Genomic DNA, 17,120 nt, shown 5'->3' with positions numbered 1-17,120 from the left:
ACCCATGTGACAAGCGCATGGTCATTAAGTATGAAGTGTAGTGGAGGAAAGCAGGAAACCATAGTCTAGAGCTGTGTACACACAGGGGAGATATATTGCTAGCAATATATTGCTTGCAATATATTGCTGAGCAATATATTGCTCGGTGTACTTGCAATATATCTCCGTAATATATTTCTCAGCAATATATTGCTCAGTGTCCAGTTTATCAGAGGGACCAGCAATTTTCCATGAAAATTGCTAGCAATTTTGACTAGATTTTTTTTACCCTCTATTTAAATTCATTTATGATTGACATGGGTTGTGGGAAGTCTGTATATGGTGTACTTGTGGAGTATCACGGCTCCCACGATGGCCATCGTATGCTAAAAAAATCGCATCGCATGCGATGCGATTGCACCCGATTTTGCACTGAAATACATCCAAATGCATTGAAATGTGTAGGAAACATGTGAAATGCCCCCAAATGTCATTTTTCATAGTGTACCACCCCCACTATCAACCCGAAGTGTGGCGAGCGCAGCGAGCCCGAAGTATGGCGAGCCCCGCGAGGGGACGCGGATACCTTCACAGGTATCCGCATCCCCTCGCGGGCTTCACAGGTGTCCGCGTCCGCTCGCCACGCTTCGTGTTGACGTTGATAGTGAGGGTGGTACACTATGAAAAATGACATTTGGATGCATTTCAGTGCAAAATTGGGTGCAATCGCATCGCATGCGATTTGTTTGTATGCGATGCGATCGCATGCGGTTTTTCAAAAAATCACCAAAAATCGGCTAAAATCGCATCCCATCGCATGCCATCTCATGCCACTACATTTGGCATGCGATGGCATGCGATGGGAGCCGTGATAATCCACAAGTACCTACAGATGTAGCAGGGGTCATCTTTGTAGGGGCAGGATAATCTAGCGGCACCAGCCGCTAGTGCCCCGCTCCCACCAGGGGTGTGGGGGCACAAGACGGCCGTGCGGCCCCTGCCACCGGTCCCCACTGCCCCAACCCCCCCCCCCCACCCAAAAAAAAATTAATTTATTCATTTTATTCATTTATTTATTTATTCATTTTTTATCTGCTCAGATACTATTGGTGTGGGGCAGCATGGTAATGCTCATGCTGCCCACCGATGGTGCAAATCACCATCGATGGGCAGCATGAACATAATCATGCTGCCCGACACCAATGCCCCCTTCATTTTAAATCTGCTCAGATACTATTGGTGTGGGGAAGCATGGTAATGCTCATGCTGCCCACCGATGGTGCAAATCACCATCGATGGGCAGCATGAACATAATCATGCTGCCCGACACCAATGCCCCCTTCATGTTAAATCTGCTCAGATACTATTGGTGTGGGGCAGCATGGTAATGCTCATGCTGCCCACCGATGGTGCAATTCACCATCGATGGGCAGCATGAACATAATCATGCTGCCCGACACCAATGCCCTCTACTACAGCCTATGCACTTACTGGATAGTGCGGCTGTGTAGTAGTGTGCTGATGGGGGGGAGCTGCTGCTGTGTGCGGTAATGCTGGAAGACCGGAGCAAGAAGCAGGGGCTGGCTCCGTGTCTCCGTCGGGTGGGCGGTGAGTGACAAGGCGGGTGGGCGGTGATTGACAAGGCGGGTGGGCGGGTACCCGGCCGGCGCAGGAGGCTAGTGTCGCTTGTCGCTGGTGCACAGTGCTTTGTGCACCAGCGACCTGCAATTTTGTGCAGAATCTGAGGAGCAAGCTCCTGCGACCAGCGACCATGAAGCGCTGGCCGCGGGAGCGCGCTCCCAGCCATTTATCGCTGGCTGCACATTAAATTACTGGCAATATGGTCACTGAGCGACCATTTTGCCAGCGATTTAATGCATAATTGCAGCCGTGTGTACGCACCTTAGGAGTTATACAGTGGAATGAGCACAGTTCTTCAAAAGTATAAATACTGAAGAAATACTGTATGTGGTTCCACATTATAAACAGATTTTAACTGTATAAACAATTTAAAAGAATGAGCACAAGCCAGCACATGTTTTACATGTGGTGCCTGTAACTGCTATGCAAATCAATGTAACAGTTTCTTAATCTGTATAGCAGACTATGTGCAATACTCCTACACATTAGGAAGGGACTTTGGTACTTGTGTATTTTGTACACAGAAAAGAGAAAAAAGATAACTCTCTTTTTGGGCACTTCTTAATTTATTTCTATTAATTTCTAATATTAAGACATGATATTTATTAGCAGTATCATTATGTTTTATAGGGGTACATTAATAATAAATTTGTAACTGAACACTTGACCACGTTGTAAAGTGTATAAATGTATCAGCTGGGATACTCAATGTTTCTCAGATTACGGGTTGACACAACCCTATGAGACATTAGTTGTCCCCAGCTGAATTTTATATGCAAGTGAATGAGATTTGTGATACTAAAGAAAGTTTTTTTAGACTTTTCTTATGCATATTAAAAACATTTGGCGAAATACTTATATATTATATATATATTTGCAGGGGACACGGTTATGCGTCCTCCCGACCTTTTCATACCCCCACTATCCACGCCGGCGTGGAGTTGATTTTTATAAAGTGTGGCGAGTGCAGCGAGCCCCACGAGGGGCCGTGTGAAACAAGCCCGCAGCAAGGCCCACGAGGGGACACGGAATACAGGCCAAGTAATCCACGGCCCCTCGCGGGGCTTGCTGCGCTCGCAATGCTTCAGGCTCGTTTCACGCGGCAGCTCGCCACACTTTATAAGATCAACTCCACGCCAGCGTGGATACTTCGGGGTGACGTGGATAGTGGGGGTGTGCAAAATCGCATAGCATCGAATAACATCGCATAGGTGCTTTTAAAATGAACTAGGATCACATCTCATCGCATGGGTGCTTAGAAAATGAAAAATTGTATTGCATTGCACCGCAAATTGCATGCAATGCGATTTCACTACGCTGGCATACGTATGCTAATTGGGCGCCGTGAAACTACACAAGTATCGGGACTTTATTCTAAAAGTAATATGTTGAAACATACAAAACCTTCATAAAGAAGCAATGTCATAATCTGGTACTATCCTGACACACAAGAGCTTATCTACGCTTGTCGGGTATGAAAATCTGACAGTTCAGATCCCAACATTCAGAATATCAACAGTGGAATCGTGGCAGTCAGAAATCCGATGGGTCATGGTGTCTTTATCCAATCCCCACCTCTCACCCAGCATAACCATAACCATTCACTTCCGCATCATAACCATTACCAACCTACATCCCCAGCCTAACCGTGCCCAGCCTAACCTCCCCACTAACTCCAACCTTACCTCCCTCCAAGTGCCTAAGCCTACCCCAAAGCCGGTACTTACCTTCAGAATTCTGCATTGGGCATTCTATTAGGATCCAACTGGCTGCATCCCTCCTAAACTTTTAGTAGCAGTACTGTATAAATTTCCACATTGCACACAAACATCATACAAATACCTTTGTAAGCAGAGTTCAACATTTTATGCATCAAATTACCTAAAGCAATCGAGCACAGACCCCACCACGTCATCTGCCAAGTCTCTTGGGAGACGCCCCGTTATACGTCCAATCCTAGAAAAGGGATTTAATAGGTTGAAGCTTTCGAATAAATGGCAAAAAATGTAATTTAACAAAAAAAAAACTACCTAATAAACCCAAGTGGTATGCCAGTTCAAGAGATGTAACTAACATGATTCTTTCATGTAACCCCGTAACTATTGTGCCTTACCAAGGGAAACATATCTAGACTGTAAAGGCTCGAAAAGGACTCTTATAAGCACTATACAAGAGATTTTGTTACAGAAAGTTACAAGGAAATAAAGAGCGTAAACATCTCTAGCTAATGCCCTTGGGGCTCAGCAAATTTTACTACAATAATGTTTACTTTGCCAACTGTGAGAGATCTTTAACGGTTAGGACAAAAGAAAAAAATCTTTCAACCACTATTTACTATACAGCACTAAGCAGGTAGGCCTACCCTTTTGCTGCAGACCATCGGACAATGGTATCTTTGTCCTTCAGCCCCACCAGCAACTGTTCTGTTAAGAGATAAAATGGGAGATGGTAAAAGAAAAGCATTAGCAGCCAGGTTCGTTTACACAATGTACAGTATCCTGTAAATCTCAGCTATACGAAATCCTTACTGTATATTAACATACATTAATCCATAAAAAATATAAACATAACTAGAGTCTTTGATTTGTTTCATTCAATGGTGCATTATTAAGTTACCCAGTGGCCTAAGTTTGTCCCAGTTGCCCAGAGGCAAGATGAATATTTGTGCCCACACACACACAGACACCATTATTCAAAATCTATAGAGTCTGTTATGAAATATATATTTATTTATATATATATATATATATATATATATATATATATATATATATATATATATATATATATATATATATATATATATATATATATATATATATATATATATATATATATATATGGAAAAAGGCAGAGAAAAGGCACTTTATAGTGCAGTAACAAACTTATAAAATGTATTAAGGATAAAAGGTATCCAGGTACACAATTAATGAGACTCGTACCATAAGTAAAAACTCTGTGGGCTGGTTACCACAAGATATAGTATAAAACCATAGGCAAACTGCTCACACTCTGTGCCCGGACCGGAGCTCCACTCGACCGCTGCGATGCTGGTTTGCAGGGAAGCGTGCGGGGACCAGACCAATCCAGGAATCAGGTGGTGACGTGCAGGAGAGCGTAGTAGGCCACGCCCTGACGCGTTTCGTCACAAGGACTTCGTGGCCTACTACGCTCTCCTGCACGTCACCACCTGATTCCTGGATTGGTCTGGTCCCCGCACGCTTCCCTGCAAACCAGCATCGCGGCGGTCGAGTGGAGCTCCGGTCCGGGCACAGAGTGTGAGCAGTTTGCCTATGGTTTTATACTATATCTTGTGGTAACCAGCCCACAGAGTTTTTACTTATGGTACGAGTCTCATTAATTGTGTACCTGGATACCTTTTATCCTTAATAAATTTTATAAGTTTGTTACTGCACTATGGAGCGCCTTTTCTCTGCCTTTTTCCAGATCACCCACTCTGGATTCCAGAGACTTTCACCTATAGAGAAAAGTTGCTGCGGGTCCCCATTTGGACTTTGGTGCCCATACTACCCTGAGTGGACTCACAAGGGCCTTTTTCACTGACTGGTTCAATTGGTGACTATTACTTGGCGCAAGAGTTCTGCTATATATATATATATATATATATATATATATATATATATATATATATATATATATGTCCAGTTGGACCGGCACTATCACCAATGGTTCAGCGTAGGCTGCGTGCCTTTGCAGGTATACATACACAGCAGGGTTCCAGGAAATCCAAGAACAGACACGGCACTGCAGCTTCTTGATGAAAAAACAAACTTTGTTTATTTGCCTCGACGGGCCGTTTCGGGGCATACACCGCTTTCTCAGGAGAATGCAAATAGTACTTCGTCAGTGGGTGAAGTCTCTGACGAAACGCGTAGGGGCGTGGCCAACGTGAAGTGATCCAAGCCCCTGGCAACCAGCTCACGCTTTTAGCCGAACCAACGCCAGCCTGCAGCAGCCGGAGACGCCGGCAATTATCTCCGTGTCTGCTTTGCAGAGGTCCCGTGAGTTTAACCAGTCTGTAGCGGAGACGCTGTGTTTGCTGATTTTGCCAGTGGAAATGTTTTGAAACTAGTGGTAACCAGCCCACTCCAGATGTATAATTTGGTACAAGTCTTGTACATAGAGTGACTATGATTTTATATTTGTGTCATTTTTAAATAAAACGATATTGCACTATTGGGCGCCCCCCTGTTCCCTCTTTTTTCCCATATATATATATATATATACATACATATATATACACATACAGAGAGAGAGAGAGAGAGAGAGAGAGAGAGAGAGAGAAAAAAAACTTAGCCACAGAAGCGATTTTGATGGCTTTCAATTAATGGTTTTAAACTGGCAGTGGCGGAGAGGTGCCCCCTTGAGAGTAGGAGCCGGGCGGCAGATGACTCCATTGCCTCCCCGAGTTCTGCCTCAGAAGTTACCTGCACATATCAACACAGTAAATATATTCTAATTTTTTTTTTTTAAAACAGACAATGCCAGCTCATAATCTTCTGGCATAGCCTGTTCTAGGACACAAGACCACTATTGGTCAACACTGTCAAAAGGATCGGCACAAGCAAAAAGGTCAACATGGGGTTTTCACCCTTTTTTGTGTCTATGTCGACATAGACACTGTATATCTCGCTGCACTCAGCACACTTTTTTTATTTTCTCTCCATGTCCACTGGGATGGTAAAGTATGAACACGTTAGTTTTAACAAAAAAAATCATGTAAAACTCATGTCGACCTTTTTCCATGTTGACAAATAGTGGTTGATATTGACTTTTCACTGTTGACCTAATGACTGCGTCCCGTAGTGTGAGGCTGGTTTTTTTTTTAGGAGCACATATTTGTCCTATGATGCTGTCCATATTAGGAATGATTATAACTCCTTTCCTTTTCTCTGTGTTAGTGTCTCTTTAAGAGAGGAGAGCAAGCAGCTTTGATTTGTTTATATAAATATCAATGTTCCAGGACCGTGTGTCAGTCAGCAAGCACACAATACCTATTCAACATGTTCAACCCCTCTTCATTTCCACGGCCCTTTCTATTCAAACAGGGATTGGAAGCACAAACAAGGCAATCCCGCAGACTTGCATGTGACAATTGCTGTTCCAGTGTGACAAGAACTTCTTTCACATAGGTGTAACTCAAAGTAATGTGGAACAATTTGTACTGTGAAGACAAAAGTACCTCTTCTTAAATGTGCCTGAAGCAAGATCTTTATTATTTAGGTTTTTAGGTGCTGCAAAGGGTTCTGGGAAAATACCTACTTGCAGACATTTTGAGACAGCAGAGAGGTGAACTCAGGGCATGCCAACATTGTAACCACCAGGTGCGAAGATAAAAAAAAAAAAAAACACAACAGTACTTGTGTAATATTACGGCGCCCATTAAGTATTTAACGTACTATCCTATTTAGCGTAGTAGGATAGCATTGCATGCGATTTGCATGCAATGGTACTTGTGCAGTTTCACAGCATCCCTGCCTGCGGATCGCATCCCATGAAAATCGCATGCGATTGCATGCGATTTAGCACACCATTACTATCCACTTTTAGCAACCCCACCACTATCCATGTCACCCCGAAGCAGTGCGAGGGGAAGCGGTACGCGTCCTCCCAACCTGTTCATAACTCCACTATCCACGTTGGCGCGTTGATTTTATAAAGCCTGAAGCGTGGCGAGCACAGCGAGGGGACGCGGATTACTTGACGTGTATTCCACGTCTGCTCGCCACGCTTCGGGCTCAGTGTCTAGCTGCACACCCCACACTATATAAACTCAACTCCATGCCTATGTGGATAGTGGGGGTATGAACAGGTCGGGAGGACGCATACTGCTTCCGCTTGCCACACTTTGGGGTGACGTGGATAGTGGGGGTGTGCTAAGTAATAGTGGGGGTGTGTTAAATCACATCACATTGCACATGATCGCATCGTATGCGATTCACGGGCAGTGGCGCCATTAAACTACACCAAGTACCATCGCATGCGATGCAATCTGACTACACCAACTACGTTGCGCAGATGTGCGCAGTGATAATACACAAATACCAAAACAACACAGATAAAATCATCACCATTAGCTTACCCATTACCTGGGTTTTTGCCGGGTCTGTATTCCAAAAACCCGGGTCGCCGGCTGTCTGAAAGGAAACGACCCGGGTTTTTGGGAATATTACACATTGTTAGGCACTGATTGGCTCTCCTGGTGGGGTGCTGGCTGATTGGTTGTGAGGATGGGCCTCTCTGATTGGCTGGGAGGGCATGGCAATGGGGCTGGCCTCTGAGGTCATTAGGGAGCTGAAAAAAGGATAGCATGGCCCACTGGAAGAAGCAAGAGGTGAGAGCTGCTGGCAGTGAGAGGGGAGGAGGATATCGGCAAACAGATGACTGGGACATTCAAAGATGCCACAGTGTACTCAAACATTGCAAATATACCGACAGCCATGTGAGGTAACATGTACCTTCCAGTATATAAAAACAATAAAACTTGTTTACAACATATCCTTGTGTCATGCCATGGTTAATGCAATGCAGTGAGCAGTCACCACCCACTTTTGATGACCTCATCTCTGTGTGCACCTTGCTGCCTAGTTCTACCCGGGTTTTTGTATCCGGGAAATACCTGGGTTTTGGGGATTTTTCTGTCTGAAAGGGGTATTAGTTTGTGCCATAAATACTGTCACATGGAAGGATGTATTCCAATAAAAATTGGTTCTGTCATATGTATGTATGTATAGGGGTCAATTCAATTAGCAACCGGTCCAGATAAGAGTAAGCTAAGCTATTTTCCACTCTAGCTGTTCACATATTTCCGTTAGCAGTACTACAGGGCTCTGTACATAACACCGGAAGTTCGGGGAGAGATGTAGCTGAGAAGGGGTGCGTTGTTGTGCTGTTCGCAGCGTTTTCATCCTATTACCACAGCAACTTGTTCCACTCGTGGCTAATTGAACTGACCCCATAATGTCTGCCTCCACTGTCTGTAGGCAGCAATGAAAGGCTAAAAGGGAGCTTTCAGTCTTATGCTGTGTACACATGCTTTGATCAGGGTCATTTTCGATTCGGTTTGGACTATATAGAATCCAAATCGAATCGAAAATTACCCTAAATCAAACCGTGTTTAGCTGCTTAGATTTGATCCCTACGCACAGCCCCGTGGCATCAGGATCGAAAGCAAAAATCGATTTACCACTGTGGTGAATACGATGTAATAAATGTAATGCATAAGCTCTATAAATTAAAACTTTAAGAAAAGCAGTTAGTGTTGTTTCATTTTATAATATTTTTTTGTTTTGTATTGAAAAAGCAATAAAAACTATAAGATAAAAAAAAAGATGTGCACGCCCATTAATCGTGCTGAGGGAAGTATTTAGTAGCGAGACCACGCAGTCTATGTTAGATCAAACATAACATGCATGTATGAATGTACACAGAATATTTATGTGGTCTGTTTCTAGATCTGTACTTGCCTACTACATTTTCAATCTCTTCTGAGATATTGTATTCCTCGTCACCATCATCTGTGGAGGCCGTTACATTGGGATTTGGGGTGTCAGAGGAAGACTGGAGCAAGTTTGCAGCCAAACTTCTAGAACCACGCTCATACCTGCATGACAACAAAGGGGCATGAAATAAAACACACAAAGCTCTGCTTTCACAAACCATTTCATCAATAATCCTACAATTTTAACTTGAACATCATTTCAAAAACAGTGGGAACTTTTTGGGTGTAATGAATAATGACTAATAAAAACAGTGACACTGCTTTCACATAGCAAAGCGATCTTGATCCCAAGTCCGACCCGGCTCTGACCCTTATGGGCCCCATACATCAGCGATCACAATTTATGGATTTCCAGATACAGGGATTTTTTGGCCAGATAAATGGATTTTACAATCTATCTGACTTTGCCCACACATTACAGATTTATTTCAGTGATCGGCAGGTTTTTCCATCTAAAGATTGCATCTTCATATCTGGAAATTGCCCAATCGATTGCTGTTCATAATGTAAATAGATGAAGAAGACGAATTGGGAATGCCCACACATATAAAAAAGATCTGCAGATAATACCAGATTATTAAACATGTTTAAAAACCTGATTAAGCAATCGATTGGCGATTTTGATTGTGATTGCCAAAAGAGGGAGCCCACACATCTAAAATTAATTGTGGCAATCATCTCCATATCTGAAAATTGTCACAATTAATTGCTGATGTATGGGGCCCTTTACACACTAAACACGGGTTGCCCATTATAAACAGGGCAACCTAGGTTTAACCCTTCTTATAACCAGGGTGGAATTGTAGGGTTGGTTTACCCAGGTTATTAGGTTGGTGCTTTCATACCGCACCTTGACCTGATTCGACCAGGCAATAACCCGGGTTATTTGTGCAATGTGAAAGTGGTATTACTGGTTTGGATTGTATTCACTAACAATAGTTATGTAAGGCATACAAGGCAGTGGCAAAAAGCATAACAATCTCCATTTTCTTAATGGCTTACTGCTATAGAATTTGTGGTGTAAAAACAAAAAACTTAATTCTCACCAATTCTATTTGAAGATTTAAATGTGATATAAATGTCAATAATGCAGATTCCAATGATAAGAAATCTTACACCAATCAAATGGAAACTTTAGCCATTTGGTGCCCAAATATTTCGTAATATGGGGTCAATCACTGTAGGTACAAAAAATATACACACAAAAAAAGGCTTTTTTCCAATCGCACAGGTGAGGATATCTGTGTATGTGATATAACCCTTTTATATAATGATGAGACTTTAAATAAGTCTTTATTTTAGGGTGTGCTGCCACTAGAACAGAAGAATAGATACAATTTTTGAGAAAGAGAAGGCTGTCATTAGTGTGGCGCACGGGTAAAAAGAGGTGGTTTTAATAAAAATTAAGGTACTTGTGAGTTATCCGGGCGTCCGATTTTTAAATCGGGTCGGATCGGGACATCGCATCGCATGCGACCATCGGATGCGATGCGATGCGATGCGATGACCCGATTTTTCCATAGGAATCAATGTTAAAATGGACTGAGTCCATTTTAACATGGAATTCAATGGGAAAAAGGGGTCCTTTTCATACCCCTACTATCCAAGTGGGCACGGAGTTGGATATAAACCTGTGGCGAGCGTAGCGAGCCCCGCGAGGGGACACGGAATACCGTCCCCTCGCGGGGCTCGCTTCGCTCGCCACGCTTCGGGCTCGGTGGCTCGCTACGCTCGTCACAGGTTTATATCCAACTCCATGCCCACTTGGATAGTAGGGGTATGAAAAGGACCCCTTTTTCCCATTGAATTCCATGTTAAAATGGACTCAGTCCATTTTAACATTGATTCCTATGGAAAAATCGGGTCATCGCATCCGATGGTCGCATGCGATGCGATGCGATATCGTATCGCATCGCATCTGATTGTATGCCTTAACTTAAGGCATACAATCAAAAAATCGGACGCCCAGATAACTCACAAGTACCAAAATTAACTTTTAATTATTACATCTTAAAATGGCGACATATAAAACACATAACATACATGGGTAAATTTTTGACAAGGTAAGGATAAAAAAGGAATGAATCCTTGCTTAGTGTGTTTCGATATCCCTTAATGAAAGTTATGGACAGTGGTTGTATCAGTGCCACACTCGATGGGTGCACTGATCACTGCCTTCAATAATATCACAAGTATCCCTGCTGTTCGGGCCCCCCTCACATTTATTTTACGATGATTTGGTGTGTCTTGTTTCAAATCGCCTGGTGTGTATCCACATGCAATTTCTTATGCAATAAATTGGTTGGATATGGACTATTATACTTCCTCAATTAAATTGCATTACAACAGAAAGATATGCCACTGTAGGTGTATGAAAGAGGCCGCAGTGAGGTTGGTGAGGCGGATTCGGGTATTTTGCCTATAGCATATGCCGCTCATACACTACCAAACTCTGGCTTTTATAAATACAGTTGGTTGGTTGGCTGTGGATATGGTGTAAGACACTGTTTATGATGCGTTTGGTTCACCAATCATCATTGTATTGGAGAAACATGTGTGGGGATAATATAGAGTGGGCCCCTACTGAGTGAGTCCCCTTAAAATTATTATCATGTGATTAAGTGCGTCTTATCACAATCACCCAGTGTGTACCCACAATGGAGATTGGTACAATAAATTGGTTGGTTCATACATTAGAATTTTTACTGAATATTACAGTTTATTTATTTGTATTAGGTAGCACTTCGGCTGTAAATACGTGGAGGAGCTCCTAACGGCTTATGAGGTCGGCAGGAGTATTGCTTATAGCATGCCGCTCATACGCCCAGGTTCTCTCTGTACACCTGGCTGTTCTCCGGGGATACACACGGGCAGTGTTATTGTAGGGTGTATGCCGGTGTTACACTGGGAGACACCGCAGTGTGATGGTCACAGTGCGGCTCCCCCTATCAGCAAGTTTGCAGCCAAACATCTAGAACCACGCTCATACCTGCATGACAACAAAGGGGCATGAAATAAAACAAACAAAGCTCTGCTTTCACAAACCATTTCATCAATAATCCTACATTTTAACGTGAACATCATTTCAAAAACAGTGGGATCTTTTTGGGTGTAATGAATAATGACTAATAAAAACAGTGACACCGCTTTCACATAGCAAAGTTGAGTCGGACCCGGGATCTTGATCCCAAGTCCGACCCGGCTCTGACCCTTACACACTAAACACGGGTTGCCAATTATAAACAGGGCAACCTAGGTTTAACCCTTCTTATAACCAGGGTGGAATTGTAGGGTTGGTTTACCCAGGTTATTAGGTTGGTGCTTTCACACCGCACCTTGACCTGATTCGACCAGGCAATAACCCGGGTTATTTGTGCAATGTGAAAGTGATATTACTGGTTTGGATTGTATTCACTAACAATAGTTATGTAAGGCATACAAGCCAGTGTCAAAAAGCATAACAATCTCCATTTTCTTAATGGCTTACTGCTATAGAATTTGTGGTGTAAAAACAAAAACTTAATTAACACCAATTCTATTTGAAGAAATAAATGTCAAATCCAATGATCAGAAATCTTACACCAATCAAATGGCAACTTTAGCCATTTGGTGCCCAAATATTTCGTAATATGGGGTCAATCACTGTAGGTACAAAAAATATACAAACTGGCTATCCAAGTTGCAGCAGGTGACTTTATGCTATTAGGATGTACTTAAGAATGCAATTTAAATTGAAAAAAAAAAACTAAATTGCATTATGTGAGGTATAAATCAAAGAGAATAACACTGAGGTTACCGAGCCCGAAAATGCTTTTTGAATGATCAATTAATCTGCATTTTCAGAGAAAAAAAAGAAACTATCTCAACAGGTGGTTAATTAAAGCAAAGGGGATTTCCCCGGACATGGAAAAAATATATATAGTAGTGTAGGCTAAAATGTGCCAGTAAAGACCAGCCGGCTGGCAGTGAAAAAGACCTCAGGGACAGAAGGGACTGGTCCATTTGAAGGAGAATGGAGCAAACAGATTCTATAGCCAGTGGCTGATCATTTCTGCATTGTAAAGGGCTGAAGAATGCAGGCTATGCGGGAACCTTTATATCAGGGACAAGGAGCACTGGTATTAGTGGAGGGCGGCTAGCAAACATCTTGTGCGGGAAAAGCAATTTCTTCTCTGTGCTGCCAGAGGCCAGTAAATATAGTGCGGGACCCTGTAGCAGTGTGTCTGTTAAGCTGTCAAGCCGGTTTGACCAAGTCGTTCGATTTACATTCATTTGACAATTTACAGTCACATTTCCCTGTCTCTGCAACTTATCTGCTGGGAGTTTAAAACATCTATATATCCATCTTCCATGAGCAGTGCTACACATAGAAATGGATAGAATATTAAATTAAATGTCACAGTGTCTGTAATGCTGACATTATCCAGGTGCTATAAATTTACTAAGCAGTTTCTAATGCTGGGTGCACACTATGCAATGTGTACCCAGCACAGCATCACGGCCTGGGAAATCCAGCATCGGCAAGTGCATATACACTTGCTGATAGACAGATTGGGGTCTGGGGCCATGCTGCAGAATCACTTGCAATATCCGCGGTGGTACTGCATGTACAGATGAGTAAGGATGTCGCGGATGACGAGCGGGAGCGAGCATTGTCAGCGACATACAGATTACACTCTAGACCAGGCCTGGCCAAGCTGTGGCTCTCCAGATGTTGTCAAACTACAAATCCCATCATGCCTTGCCACAGTTTTGCTATAAGGGAGTGTTAAAACTGTGGCAAAGCATGCTGGGATTTGCAGTTTCACAACATCTGGAGAGCCACAGGTTGACCTGTCCTGCACTAGACCATAGAGATTGGTCATTCCGACCTATCAAAATTGGTAAAATCATTGGCGAGATCCCGGGATTTGGCCCCTAAAACGTCTGGATTTCAATCCTGGGATTTTGGGATTACACTGTGCAGTCTTAATGCCGGGCGGCGTCTGAGAGTGTGCCCGGCTTCTCCCTTCCCTGGCAGTGTGGCTTTGCGCAGCGTAACAAGGCCAGAGGTCAAGCTGCGCAGGACAAGCAGCTGCACATACCCGTCCTGGGTGCACAGAATGACTGCATCGCCCGCCCAGGTCCTGGATCCTGCTGGCTCGCTGCTTAACTACGTGGCCGCCCACTCACCCATGATCGGCCGCCCACCCTCCCAGCTTCACTGCACCACACCACGTGTATGTAAATATGCGGGGCGGTTTTTTTAATTAGGGAAGCCAATCCCGGGGTCGGGCATTTTTCAATCCCGAATGACGGGATTGAAGAAATGCCCCAGGATTAGCAACCCTACTCCCACACAAAGATTGGTTTACCAAGATTGATTACTTAATATCAATGCAGGGTATCCTGAACTCCAACCTACTGTAGATAGGCTTTCTAACTTCTACCATACATGGTTGCCTTGGCTGGAATACAAGTCCTCAGATGATTATATAAGCTATGTTCTATTGCTTATTCAATTCCTGACTAGTTACACTCTGGTGATTCAATTATTCCCGCTACCATTTTTTCATGTCACTGTGTTCTTATGTTTCCCTCTATTGTAGATAATCATTTATTGTTGAGAAATATTCACAAGGACTAAAATGGTAGGAAATTACCAGTAGCTGTTTGTTAGGAGATCAGGTGTTATTACTAACCTCCACTTGGCAACCTTAGTTTTAAGGAAAGTGAGTCCAAGACGCTGGACAAGCTTTACCCCCAGCTTGCGAAGGATAGTGTGGTTGCTGTCACGGAGCTTGCAGTTATCCAGAGTGTCCAGTACAGTGGCAGCTAAATAAATAAATAAAAAAGCAAATCAGCAGTGATTTTATGAATGTGAGATAAACATGCTCATTCTGATGGAAGTATTTATGTGCATCTATGAAATACCTGCCATTTCCAGTAAGTGTAATAAAAATGATTGCTTACTTATAACTGGCCCGTCTGACCAAACACAAACTAAAAGGACATAATTTAAAATCATTCATGTGATCACATGTGGGAATAATTATTAAAATATCTTTTCTAATGAGATAAAATAACAAGTTTGTTTTCATCTGCGCCAGTTTAGGGCTTGCACTAATCTGCTCAAGAATCAAGCCGGAAGTGGTCATGTTTCCACCCCTAAAAGCTGGCTTCCTGTCAAACTGCAACATCTATGTGTACAGATCATTTTTCGCTAATTGGCCCCACGTAGCCATTTGAAAATAGCTTACTGAGCTTGGCACACTATTATATTCTCCCTCTATGCCCACATGGATGGTATGAACAAGTCGTTTTAAAAAAAAAAATCCTTAAAAACTTGTGTCACCTTTTTCATATATGACCATTTTGACAGTCTACTCAGACATGGTCTATAGACACGGTTGAGCTAATAACCGCATACCACAATTTGCAGCTTACCCCTGTATCATTACATGATATTAATTGGACTTGAGTTGCTTAAATTTGCCAGAAAACTGGAAAATTGCAGTGTTCTAAAACTTTTGACTAGTGTATTTAATCAAGAACATATTATGTCATATATATTCTAAATTCATTTGGAAAAGTGGTGTAGAACAAGGATTAGCTGTAAATAACATCTATAAATTATTACATATACAAGACATTACCTTGAGTTTTTGAAATCTGTACTTGCAACCTTGCACCTTAACCCTTTGAGTGCCAATGTTGCTTTGAGAGATCCTCAAAATATCCACTAAAAATACCAGTGTCACTCACAGCGACTGTTCTTTTAGTATAAAAAAATTTAAATACAGCCAAGTCAATTGAAATGTAGTTACATATTGCACCCTAAAGAACAGCCAATTTGCCAGAAACCGGACCAACCTCTGCTCTTCCACTCACAGCCAGACCAGCAACTGCAATTCTCCCTCCCAATACAGGGGCATCTTGCTACCCACCCGAACGCCTGTTCACATCGAGCCAGGGAGTGCTATCCCATAAACCCTCTATTGCCACCGGGACCTACAAAGTGGAGACATTCATTTTCTACCCTTGCGGGTTGGAGCACATCATCTGGTTCCAATACGGTCTACACCATCTTACACCCACGAGGCATTATAGGAACGGATCCAGCTTCTTAGCAGACTTACAATATGGTACCGTATGGACTGGTTCTATAAGTGGTGCTCTAAAGGCATACGCCTAGCTTTTTAATCTTTTTATTTATTTATTTAATTTATTTATTTATTTATTTTCACATTTCTGTGAAATGTGTTCTGGATTATCATTTATTAAATATGTTTTTTAATACTTACATGATTGGCACCTTCTATATTTAAACTCCAATTATTCCAGTCAATTAGCGCAGTTTACACCCCCTTGCTCTTGTTTATTACCCTAAAGAACAGTAGCTGGGAGAAATGCTGGCCTTTTTTTGAGGATCTCTCGCACCAATGTTGGCACTCAAAGGGTTAAGCTATTGGCTTAACTCCTTCCTCCATGACTTTGAAAAGGCTTATAAATGAAGGGCAAAGCTGCACTCTCTTATCTAAATGTCAGTATTCTATGAAAGCATGATATAAAGTTGTAGGATTTATTGTATAAGTCTAGGAGTTACACTGCAGAACTGGATTCTTTGGCTGTTTTTACAGTGTAATGTACAGTATTTTATGCAGTGTTTGCATGTATACAAATTCATAAACATTCATATTAGCAAAATCAAATCATTGTTTTCAGAGCATGACGACAGTTCTTGTATATATTATATTACATTGACTTTTGATATAATGCACGATTCTACATGTTTAAAATTAAGAGTTAAAGACTTCCAAATACCAACATAACAGTAGTGGTGTGTTGTTTTATGTGATTATGTTTCAGCTATAAGTAACAGAAGGAAGGAGAACAAAGATACTGCAGTCAAAGCAGTGAAATGTGGAAGAGGTAAAGAGGGAGATACTGAAGATAAGACAGACTGGGCGGCAAACACAGGGTCTGGCCAGGGAAATAG

General features: G+C 42.3%; 1 protein-coding gene across 1 annotated transcript in view; it reads right to left on the bottom strand.

The window, feature by feature from the left end:
• The window catches only part of TBCD (tubulin folding cofactor D), a 282,149-nt gene that overhangs the window by 217,165 nt on the left and 47,864 nt on the right, over positions 1-17,120 (bottom strand). Inside the window, exons 10-13 of the mRNA XM_083148360.1 lie at positions 14,824-14,956; positions 9,108-9,244; positions 3,983-4,043; positions 3,502-3,576 (exon numbers count right to left, since the gene is read on the bottom strand). Of these exons, the coding sequence (XP_083004486.1) occupies positions 3,502-3,576; positions 3,983-4,043; positions 9,108-9,244; positions 14,824-14,956 (406 nt within the window). The remainder of the gene's footprint in view (positions 1-3,501; positions 3,577-3,982; positions 4,044-9,107; positions 9,245-14,823; positions 14,957-17,120) is intronic.

This window comes from Crinia signifera, chromosome 6 (genome assembly GCF_055691185.1).
Source record: "Crinia signifera chromosome 6, ASM5569118v1, whole genome shotgun sequence".
In the NCBI taxonomy this organism is placed as follows: domain Eukaryota; kingdom Metazoa; phylum Chordata; class Amphibia; order Anura; family Myobatrachidae; genus Crinia; species Crinia signifera.
Note: the sequence above shows the minus strand (reverse complement) of the source record. Positions and strands in the feature narration are given on the sequence as shown.